This window comes from Hyalella azteca, unplaced genomic scaffold (assembly GCF_000764305.2).
Source record: "Hyalella azteca isolate HAZT.00-mixed unplaced genomic scaffold, Hazt_2.0.2 contig16234, whole genome shotgun sequence".
Taxonomy (NCBI): domain Eukaryota; kingdom Metazoa; phylum Arthropoda; class Malacostraca; order Amphipoda; family Hyalellidae; genus Hyalella; species Hyalella azteca.
Window position 1 is genome coordinate 50,811 of NW_025946060.1, and position 11,148 is coordinate 61,958.

Below are 11,148 nucleotides of genomic sequence, written 5' to 3' on the forward strand. Positions count from 1 at the left end.
TTATTAGACAATTTTCAGCGATGAATTATGCCCGGTTCTTCCTTCTTATTCTGCTCTTTATCCATTTCATGCTTCAACGTTTAATTATTGGCTCTTATTTTTCTTATCATTATGTTTGTTACATGCCCGTCATGCCACAGCCTTCTCATCCCTCTCGATGTCCCACGCTGCATGCGGCGTCCAGGACTATAGACGACCCTCAGGGTCCGGACGATTAGCCCTCTAATAAGAAGCGTCAACACCGTCGCGCGGACCCTCGCGCTGCGCTGGAATGCGGTGCGCGAGGCTGGCGACCCAGCGGCGTCATTGGTTGGAACTTAATCGATGTTTCCAGTCGCAGCCAACCAGAGAGCAGGTGAGGGCTGGTGGGAGTTCCCTCGTTTGTTGCGAGGGGAAAATAAATTTGCTTCCTTTGGTGGTTTTGTGATCGAGTTGCCCAATGGAGCGGCAGTTAACAATTAACTCGGACGAACTTTTGATGTATGAAGGCTTGCGATAGGCTGAGGAGATCCGCACGAACACTGGAAATATTCTGATGAAGATTTCTCGCTGAAATTCGTCGGTTCTCTTGCATCCCAACTTGTGGAGAGCGGTATGGAAGGATAACTTTAAGCCCCGTTTCGGGCCGCTGTCACCCACACGTCCCAAGACAATTTGTTCAAGGGCTGCCATTGGTCGAGGATAGGCCCTCGAGCGGAGTCTGCCTGCGCGCGCAAAATAGATCGCTGAAGCACACATCACTTGCACAAACATTCGTGTCAGCTGCAGACGCGCGCTCCACCTGTTCACCTTAATATTTCCTGCTCAATTATAAACCCAGAGGCTCTTACCCCTCCTTTAAAATACGACGCTGGTCCTGATAATTCTGAGCTGGGCCTTGAAACCATTTATTAAAGAGCCTTTGTTAACCGACTTGGAGGAAATCCAGATAGCCAAGTTTTTTAAATCTTCCTGCAGATTTGGATGCGCGCGAATTAAATGCTGAATTCATAATCACTAGCGAGTTTTTTGTATGCGTTGGTGCTGTGTTATTCTGTGTCTGAGTCTTGCGTAAAATGTGTTGTTGCCGTTGTGGGCAATTTCCGTGACCTGAGCGCTGTTTCATCCGCCATTAGTCAGAAACCCCAACATCCTCATTGAGGAAACTGTTTACATTGGCTGAGGGTTTCTCAGGCGTTGGGGGAAGTGTAGCACTCTGGCTACAGAGACTGGATCTCGGCAGAGGGGCGGTCGTGCGGCACAGAGACGCCTGCCAAGTGCAGCTCTGCTCGCCTCTTCTCTCAGGAAAAAGAGAAGCAAGTGCCAGCCGGGGAGCCTCTGGCGTTGTCGTGATGTCTTCAGCAGCTGTTGTCGAAGCCGCCGACGATAGTTCGGCTCCTGCTGGAGCGGCTTCACCTTCCGCAGTCCACACTTTGACTTTAGGCCGTGTGCAGCCCGCCTCCTTACCTGCTGTCGTGCGCTCTAGTGACACCTTGCGCGACGAGGTTGGCAAGAATCCAATCAAGGATGACCAAGATCTTCGATTAACACCAGGTTTTCTTATCAAAGATTCCAAGGCTCTTCAGCTAACCAATCTCAGCGGTCATGCTGATCCGGCACTCAAAGATTGCGTGTTAAAACAACGGGGCGAATTTCCGAGTGGGACTCAATCTCGACAGGGGCCTCAGCAAGGGGATCAAACTTCCGGTCACTTGTCCCCTGAAGCGTCTCACTGTAAGGTAGCGAGGAGGAGTGTGAGTGAGCAATCAGTTCACCAGTCCTTGAAGAACTCAGCTACTGGATGCAACAATTTGAAGTTCAGCCAGAACGTACAAAACCCAGTCAATTCTTGTTCGTATGCCAACACTTACGGAGCCCAGTGCTCCACCCCAGCAAACGTTTCTAGTCATTGCGTCAACTCATTGCCAACACAGCAGACTCTCACACCTCAACTTCAACACGGCCACGGCATATCGTCTCCATTTCAGCGACAGCAGCTACTACAACCTCGACAAAACAACGTAGATTGTCATCAGTTATTTAACTCGAGCAATAACTCCGCAAACTACGGCTTGATTGACCAGCAGCAAGCGTATCACCATCAAATACAAGACCTTCATCACCAACAGAGCGTAGCACAAGTAGGCCATTACAACGAATTTTTTGCGGCACCACCAGAACAAATCTACCACGGCTTCAACGGCAGCTATCACGACCATCAATATCAGCAGCTCAACCAGCACTACCAGCAGCACGTGGGTCCGCGTTACAACCCGCAACCGCACCAGCAGAACCAGACCCTCAGATGTTCATCTCCTTGCATGAGAACAGGTTTCTACAACAGCGGCAAATCAAGTAGCGTTTCTTCTTCCACTTCGCCATCTTCTGAGACCGGCCAACACTCTCCTCTAACTCCCCCGACTCTCCTGCACGTCGAGAATCAAAGCCATCTTGCTAAATCCATCGAACCACCAAACGTCCTATCACACTTCCAGCCTGGACTCAGCGCTACCCAGATCTCCCACTTAGGCAGCTTGAAGCCTTTGAATTCAATTACTGCATTCAACAGTGGGTTTCGTGGCACGCCTGACAGACTTACGCCCATTTCTCCTCACTCTGGGGACCACAGCCCCAGCACCGATAAGAATATCGCCTTGAAACAGAGGGGGAAAGAGAAAACTTCTGTTACCCTCGCCGGTCCCTCGAGCGTGACGGAGGTGTCCGCGCCCCGAGGCGACGGCATGCAACAAATTGGAGGCTCTGCTTGCATGGGTGAAGTTAATGGCAGCGGCCCGGGCGTCCCGAACCAGGGGACACAAACGCTGGGCCTCATGGGCCCGTCCTTCGGGGGTGACGACGAGGAGCTTCCGTCCTGTGCATATGCGCACAATCGCCTGCACGGCCTGCCCTTCCTCGTGCACCGTGAGTAACTCCCGTGATGTTGTCATCGTGAGTGATTTGTGTTGAGGAATAATACATGCATTATCATATGAATCTAGGGAAGACTAAAATATTCGCTATATGTTGGTTTGACTAGTGCGATAAAATTATACAATAGGCCAACGGCTGGAAATATAAATGGCATTAGGAATTGATATTGAACTCAAATTTCTGCTGTGATGTGCACCTTTTTGGCCCCAGACGCGGCCTGTCAAATGTTGCCGAAACTTGAATGATTGGATGAGCGCTCAGCTCTCATTAAACCGTGTCACGCTGCATGAGTGAGAACTCCACTTTATATCGCCGGCTCGTCTTAAATAAATGAAATTTTGTAGGTTTGGTTTGAATGGATCACATTCGGACGGCTTGCCTTTAACGGATGCTACCCGGTAGGCTTGCCTTACTCGAATTATTTTGGGTAGACGGGCCTTAAAGAAATGATATATTTCGGTAAGCGTGACGTGAACGATGTTCGGTTATACGATTAAATTGCCTGCTTCACCGTGGACCGTTGACACTCCAGCCTGTACCATATTCTCAACTGGCCGCTGCGTGACCATCGATGGTTATGACGGACACCGATGGTCATGGCGAGTAGCCAAGATGGTCGTAATGAACTCCTACCCATTTCAAGTTTGGTCAAAGAATTTAAAGTAAGCGTCAACATGTTCGCCATATTTTCAATGAAAATATGGCGAGATTAGCTCGATCATCAGTTCAATTCGAGAGATTAGATTAGCTCCATCATCAGTTCAAAAATATGAAGAATATAAGTAAAATTGAAAGATATTATTTTGTGTATCTTTCGATTTTTTCTTCTGATTTTACTTAAACATAATCTTAATTAATCGGTGGTCTCCGAAACGTTTTCATCGCCTTTAAATTCCTGTTGAACTTGCGATTTAAGCAGACTAATAAATAATACTTTTATTCGATACAAAGTTTACCCATGAGTGCCACGCACTGTTAATTGAGTGTAAAATGCCACTGGAAAAATTCATGGTTGAAAACTGAATACAAATATTATAACACGGAGACCAACTGCGTGGCATGCGTGCGGTGCCGTGCACGGAGTGTCATGCGTGGAGTGTCATGCGTGGAGTGTCATGCGTGGAGTGTCATGCGTGGAGTGTCATGCACAGCATTCATCAGTAAGGTCACAGTATTTCAACACGGGCAATGCCGAGGCTGCAATAAATCTACGGGGTTCAGTATCCAGACTTCACATGTCACTTCGATGAAAGATAATGATGTTAAAAGAAATTTCATAATGATAACAAGCAAAATGTTTCTCTTTCGCTATTTTTTATTAATGTTTATTTTAGAGGCGATAGGATATAAATTAATCTTAGCCAAAAACGGAGGAATTGAGTTTGCGTAGATTGCCGTAGAACAAGGAACAGTATTGCACGCCGAGCTGAGGGTTATATTGGAGTTTGTGTAGTTTTTTCCAGAATTTATTGAAGAATTAATGTCGCTTATTTATAGGATTTATTGGATACTTTGCGTCGCTTCTTTCCAGTACTATTGAAGAGTTTGTATCGCTTCTTTCAAGGATTTATTAGAGAGTTTTTGGTTGCTTTTTTTCAAAGATTTATTAAAGAGTTCGTGTCGCATCTTTCTAGGATTTATTTAAGATTTTGTGCCGCTTCATTCAAGGATTTAGTGAAGAGTTTGTCTCGCTTCTTTCCGGTAGTTTGTGTGGCTTGTCTATAGGAATAATTGAAGAGTTTGTGTCGCTCCTTTCCAGGAATAACTGAAGATTTGTTTTCGCTTCTTTCCACGATTTATATAGTAGTTTGGATCGCTCCTTTCCAGAATTTATTGAAAACTTTGTGTCGCTTCTTTCCTTGAGCAACTGCATGAAGTAGTTATGTCGCTTCTTTCCAGGAAAATTTAAGAGTTTATCTCTCATCTTTCCAGGATTTATTGGAGTATTCGTGTTGCGCCTTTCCCGGATTGATTGAAGTGTTTATTTCGCTTCTTTCCAGGATTCAGTGAATAGTTTGTGTCGCTTTTTTCCAGAAAAGACAGAAGAATTGATGTCACTTTTACTTAGGGTTCGGTTCATTGCTGAAGTTGTGTCGCTTCTTTCTAGGGCTTATTGAAAAGTTTGTTTCTCTTCTTTCCAGCAAACATCGAAGAGTTTATTCCGCTTCTTTATAAGATTTCTTCTTTCCATGATTTATTGAAGAGTTCATGTCGCTTCTTTTCCATCGTTCAATACGCCGCAAAAGTCAGACTGCAAAATCCCTTGCCTCCCAATAAAATCCCCCAATACAATAAAATCAGCTTCATACTGGTAGTGATACAATAGCAATAATATTATCACTGTTACAATATCATCAATACTTATATCAATAACAGTACAGATAATATTACAGATATAACGGCAGTGTTACCAGAAACAATACCTATCCACCCCTGCCCCAATCCCACCATCTCTTCTCTCTGCCCCCCAAACTCTGCCCCCCATGTTACGAGAAACAAAATGGCGGCCGCTGGACAGCTTCTCTCTGAAGCTCAGATAAAAGCTAATGGTTTATTCTCGTTCACAATAATAATAAATTTGTTAAATTATATGAAACGGATAGCTTTTATTATTTAAAACTAAATGATTTTATCATTTACTGAGTTACTGACATGTCAATCTTCAATCACGAGGTAATAAGTTATTAGCAAGTCGATTATTATTAATTTGTCAATTTAATAATCTGATTAAAATTATTATACTCACTGCAGTCACTAGTGCGATCATTGTTCAATCAGCAAGTTTAAATACTTGTCACACTTGTCTATTTTCTTCATTACATCTTTAATATTTTATCATATGTCCACCATTTTATCCTATGTTCACTACCAAGTTAAGCCAACGCGCTTATCAGTGCAGCTGATAACCCGAAGAAAAGAATGTTCCTTTAAAGTAAAATGTGTAAAATTTAAAGTAAAATTTCTATTGATGATTCTTAAACGCCGACTTATTTGTTTTTATCGAATTCTAAAAATAAATAAATATAAAAACCATTTCTAAAAACCACGTTTTTCTGGTGGTTACATAAATAAAAACAATGAAATAAAAAAAATAAAAAACTTTTAAAAACCACGTTTTCTTAACGGACAAAAAAGAAAAACATTAACTCTTACATAACATGAAAGTTATGTATAATGTTATGTAATGTTATGTAGGAGCTAATGTTTTTCTTTTCTTGTCAGTTAAGAGAACGTGTTTTTTTTTAAGTTTTTTTTAATTGTTTTATTTCGCTGTTTTTAATTTTGTAACCGCCAGAAAAACGTGGTTTTTAACAATGTTTTTATAATTATTTATTTCCTACTTTTTAGTTCAATAATTTTAATACTTAAAACAAAGTCTCAGCAACACGGCACGCTAAAACTCTGGTTGTTCGACAAAAAACTCGATTCCCAACCGTGAATTTTTTTTATTTTTTATTTTGTTTTTTATTTTTCTAAATTATTACTTCTGATGATCAAATCTTGAATTGTTAATTAGGCAGCATGAGCATGCATGCCAAATTTCAAGTTTCAAGGGTCTGCAGAAGAGCTCTGAATTAAGGTTTGAATTTTTGATGACAGACGGACACGAAACGAAGCTAAGAAAAACCTGGTAATAATGGGTTGGTAGTTATTTACTTCTGTCAGGCACTAAATATTTTATTTGAAACTTCAAACATTCAATTTACCGCGGCTTCAGTTTTGGCACATTCGTGAAGCAATTTCCATGGCTTAAACCTGTTAGCTTCCACGAAGGCTTCCACGCAGGCTTCGTGAAGCTCAGCCCGCGGTCTGTCGTTCTGACGTGACAGTCTGACGCGTACGATCTTATAAAGGCGTACCATTTTTGAACGAATTATTTAGCCTGGGCCCATAATTTCAAAAAAAGTTAAGAGATCGTAAGTTCATCAGCCAATCATTGACGGCCTTTCAAGCCACTCTTTTAAAAACAGTTAAGAGATCGTAAGTTCATCAGCCAATCATTGACGGCCTTTCAAGCAAAATCCACCAATCGTAGAAAAGAAAATAGAGCGTAAGTACTTACGTTCACTTAGCGAGTTTTGAAAGTATGGCCTCTGGTCTTTAACGTCGCAAGTTATGCAATTATATATATTGCAATGATTTTAATACGATATGCTACTTACGTTAATTAGCAAATTTTGAAAGTATGGCCCCTGGTATTTAACGTCGCAAGTTATGCAATAATATATATTCAATGATATTAATATACTGCATATATACTGCATTATATATTAATTATTAATATATATGTGTCTTAATAATATATATTAATTATTATTAATATATTATTATTAATATAATAACAATTAATATAATATATACTACAATAATTGTGTTATGCACTTCTACAGCTGGCGGCGGAGAGGACGACGTAGGGGACGAGTTCTACCCGTCGGGCTCACCTTACCGCGTGCAGCGCCAGGCAGCCAACGTGAGGGAGAGGAAGCGCATGTTGAGGTAAGACGTCAACCTGATGTTGTAATGTTGAGGTAAGACGTCAACATGATGTTTTAATGTTGAGGTAAGACGTCAACCTGATGTTGTAATGTTGAGGTAAGACGTCAACCTGATGTTGTAATGTTGAGGTAAGACGTCAACCTGATGTTTTTATGTTGGGCAAGTAATGGAGAAGAAGCCCATGTTGAGTAATGCTTGCCTTGTCATCAATTGGTCCTTAAAAATACATTGCTTTTTGCATCTTCATTATATTACGTTTGGGGGATAAGCAATGTACCGGAATAGTTTACAATGTTATAGCAAATTTGCTACGTCTCGAGATGTCGTCTCCTACCATCTATAACGTCGTAGTAGTCACTCTTCCTAGACGTAGTCTTTATCATATTTTAATAGGTATTAAAATAGCTTGGTTGCTTAAATCGCAAATTTACCAGGAATTTAAACAAAGAAAATAGCAAAAAAGAAAATAACGTTTTCTCTTATAAGAAATGGTGAACTTTTTAACTATTTTATTTGCTTTTAAATTCATACTTGAGTATAGTTAAAATAATACGAGAAAAATTGCTTGAATACTTTGAATACTTTTTTACTTTGAATACTTTTACCGTGAATACTTTGCTTGAGGCTTGTGAGAAGTACAATAAATACAATGCTATATTAAGTTGTGAACAATTAGGTTCTGGTTCAGCAGTATTACTTGGAAGTTTGGAGGAATCGTGGCTAACGTAGGAATTTGAGGTTTTACTGAAGCCTATTTAAGTAGGATAATAAAGGATTGTAAAAGATAATAAATGATTAAAGAGGTATTCAGGGTAGTTTATTCCAGCAAAAAGGGTCAGAGGCTGCCTCAGTTAAAAGGCGTGAAACGATGACCAGGTCCTATACTCTAAAAAAAAGTCAAGAGATCGTAAGTTCATCAGCCAATCATTGACGGCCTTTCGAGCAAAATCCACCAATCATAGACAAGAAAATAGAGCGTAAGTACTTACGTTCACTTAGCGAGTTTTGAAAATATGGCCCCAGAACTAATCAGGCAAAATCAGCGCCAGTTTAAAGAGATTATGAGATACGATAGGTTCTGCGGAAACTGTAAAATATAGTTCGATAAGCGACCTTCGAACAAGGTCATAATTAAAACATGAATTTCACATGGACGCTATTATTCCAACATTAAGCAAAATATAAATTTAATATTCCAATATTTAATATTCGTAATCTTTGTTATTGAGGTTTACAAGCCACAATGATGATTCTCAAATGATTTGGGATTCAATTTCTACTGACTATTTCTCTCATAAAAGACTACAATAGTTTCCTGATAACTTCGCACTAGCCAGAGAATATCATATGCTTTACTGACTGAATATTTTGAAATTATTTAATATTAAACTTGAAGATATCCGAAATAAGTTGGCGAATTCAAGCTAATTAAGTTATAAAAAGTGACAAAGATTTATGAACAACGAGTTTGAGGTTTAATAAAATTAATTACGACATTCACAGCAATGATAGTGTGAGATATAATATTGAGTCACCTCGATTAATATCATTCATTCATTTGGTTTCACTAAGCAGGGTCAGCATAAATTCTCAAAACAGGTCTAATGCTACGGGTTGCATGGTCGACAAACACTTTCTAATCACTATCTAATAACTAACATGTACAAATGTTGGTTTGCTTTTTATGTACAACAAAAAAATGAATATACTACTACAATACATGCTTACAAAATTAGTAAACTTAACACTAACCCAGTAGTTATGCTAATTTACTAAAACACAAAAGAAGCGCCTGACAACCGTTTAGGAAGCTTGGCGTTTCAATTCAAATAGCCCTCTGCTATTTTCCTAAGCTCTGGTGATGCTGCCAGACAGTTCGGAGATAAATTTTTCGTTTGTCTCGGATTATGTGAATTACAGAATAATAATATTTTCTTATTATTTGAGCTTAAAACTATTACAAAATTGTCAGAGATTATAGTGATTAAGATTGACCATGATTAACTGACATACAATGCTGATTACATTTACTTTCATTTAGTCCATTTGACGTAGACCATCAGCCAGGGTTCACAAATGACGTACGCAATTAAGGCATTAAAATATATAAAAAATACTGTTTTTCTTCTAGTAATACTATATTGAATTACTACATTAAAAATATAAGAAATCGGCAATACGTTATGATTTGGAGCTGGCTTACTTCCGACCATTTTCAATGTTACATTCATAAGCGCTTTATTCTCGATATAAATTTTAACAGATGAAAGGATTTACTTTGATTATCTCTTCTTACATCGCGCACAGGACTGGCCTGAGTTTAGCTCTCTGATCCTCACATAAGTAACAATGCTATGTACATAGAGGCTGCGTTTAACGCTTTATTCTTCTCTCTTCCACTCACCAGCAGTATCAATTCTGCCTTCGATGAACTGCGAACGCACGTGCCCACGTTCCCGTACGAGAAGCGGCTCAGCAAGATCGACACGTTGAGGTTGGCCATCGCCTACATCGCGTTGCTACGTGAACTGCTAACATCAGACCTGGACCCTGTAGCCCACATCGAGAAAGGTCTGCGGGGAGAGCTGCCTCCCGAGCAGTGTCATCTCTGGAACACCAGCGGTAAGTGTACCCTGGGGCCATATTTTCAAAATTCGCTAAGTGAACGTAAGTACTTACGCTCTATTTTCTTGTCTATGATTGGTGGATTTTGCTTGAAAGGCCGTCAATGATTGGCTGATGAACTTACAATCTATTAACTATTTTTGAAAGTATGGGCCCAGGTATCCGTGATATGTATTTGGCAAGTATCACGCGCGCTCGAAGTTTTATTGCTGCTGTTGAAGTACAAGATGTTGGCCGGTCAAACGAGCGCACGAGAATTTTGTATAACTAATTCAAATAAACTCAATTTAGTTACCGAATTTAATTTTTTGCGCCCATTATATAATCCTATTGCGTCGGAGGTAACTATAGCCATGTTATTGAACTCTAGGTACTTAAACTTCCTCTCTGTTTATTTCTCTTCACACGCCTAGTAATCTCCATGACCGGCTATACGAGTTCATATCATAGTTTCAGCCATTGATGTAGCAAGCAACTGATCTAAACTATCAAATATGTAGTCATTTAAATTATAGTCATTGTTTCTAACATTAGTATTTAATTTAGAGCGCTTTGAAGTTATAAGAGTTGAATGTGGGCAGATCTGACGGCCCGGCTGTCCTGGATCAACTGGGAGAACTTGGGGGTGACGCCGAGCCGACGCTCCCTTTTCTCCACCCTGTCCCTCGCCAACGACTCCCTCACCACCATGCCCCACTGAGGGCAGTGTGCTACCATGCCCTACTGAGGGCAGTGTGCTACCATGCCCCACTGAGGGCAGTGAGCCACCATGCCCCACTGAGGGCTGTGTGTCACCATGCCCCACTGAGGGCAGTGTGCCACCATGCCCCACTGAGGGCAGTGTGCCACCATGCCCCACTGAGGGCAGTGTGCCACCATGCCCCACTGAGGGCAGTGTGCCACCATGCCCCACTGAGGGCAGTGTGCCACNACACGCTTGCATCTGAAGGCATCTTCAACACGCTTGCATCTGAAGGCATCTTCAACACGCTTGCATCTGAAGGCATCTTACATACGCTTGAAAAAACTCTCCCTGGCACTTCCATTATTCGCTTAACGCGTTCAGCGCTTAGCCTCAAAAACGCAAGTGTCTATCCTAATGGGCGGCGCAATGGA

The 11,148-nt window shown here is 41.0% G+C and overlaps 1 protein-coding gene across 2 annotated transcripts; it reads left to right on the top strand.

Moving 5' to 3' along the window:
• Positions 1-677: 677 nt before the first annotated feature.
• LOC125179265 lies at positions 678-10,786 on the top strand. Of its 2 annotated transcripts, none has more exons than XM_047884807.1 (4): positions 678-2,901; positions 7,302-7,407; positions 9,815-10,029; positions 10,614-10,786. In XM_047884807.1, the coding sequence occupies exons 1-4, from the start codon at positions 1,332-1,334 to the stop codon at positions 10,730-10,732; spliced, it is 2,010 nt and encodes a 669-aa protein (XP_047740763.1). In that variant the 5' UTR covers positions 678-1,331; the 3' UTR covers positions 10,733-10,786. The 2 variants fall into 2 exon arrangements, with proteins under 2 accessions (XP_047740763.1, XP_047740764.1); XM_047884808.1 differs by having other exon boundaries at positions 9,818-10,029.
• Positions 10,787-11,148: the final 362 nt, after the last annotated feature.

Coding starts and splice junctions, on each gene's coding strand:
- LOC125179265 (XM_047884807.1), top strand. CDS start 1,332: ATGTCTTCAGCAGCTGTTGTCGAAGCCGCCGACGATAGTTCGGCTCCT. Junction 2,902..7,301: donor CCTGCCCTTCCTCGTGCACC/GTGAGTAACTCC, acceptor GCACTTCTACAG/CTGGCGGCGGAGAGGACGAC. Junction 7,408..9,814: donor GAGAGGAAGCGCATGTTGAG/GTAAGACGTCAA, acceptor TCCACTCACCAG/CAGTATCAATTCTGCCTTCG.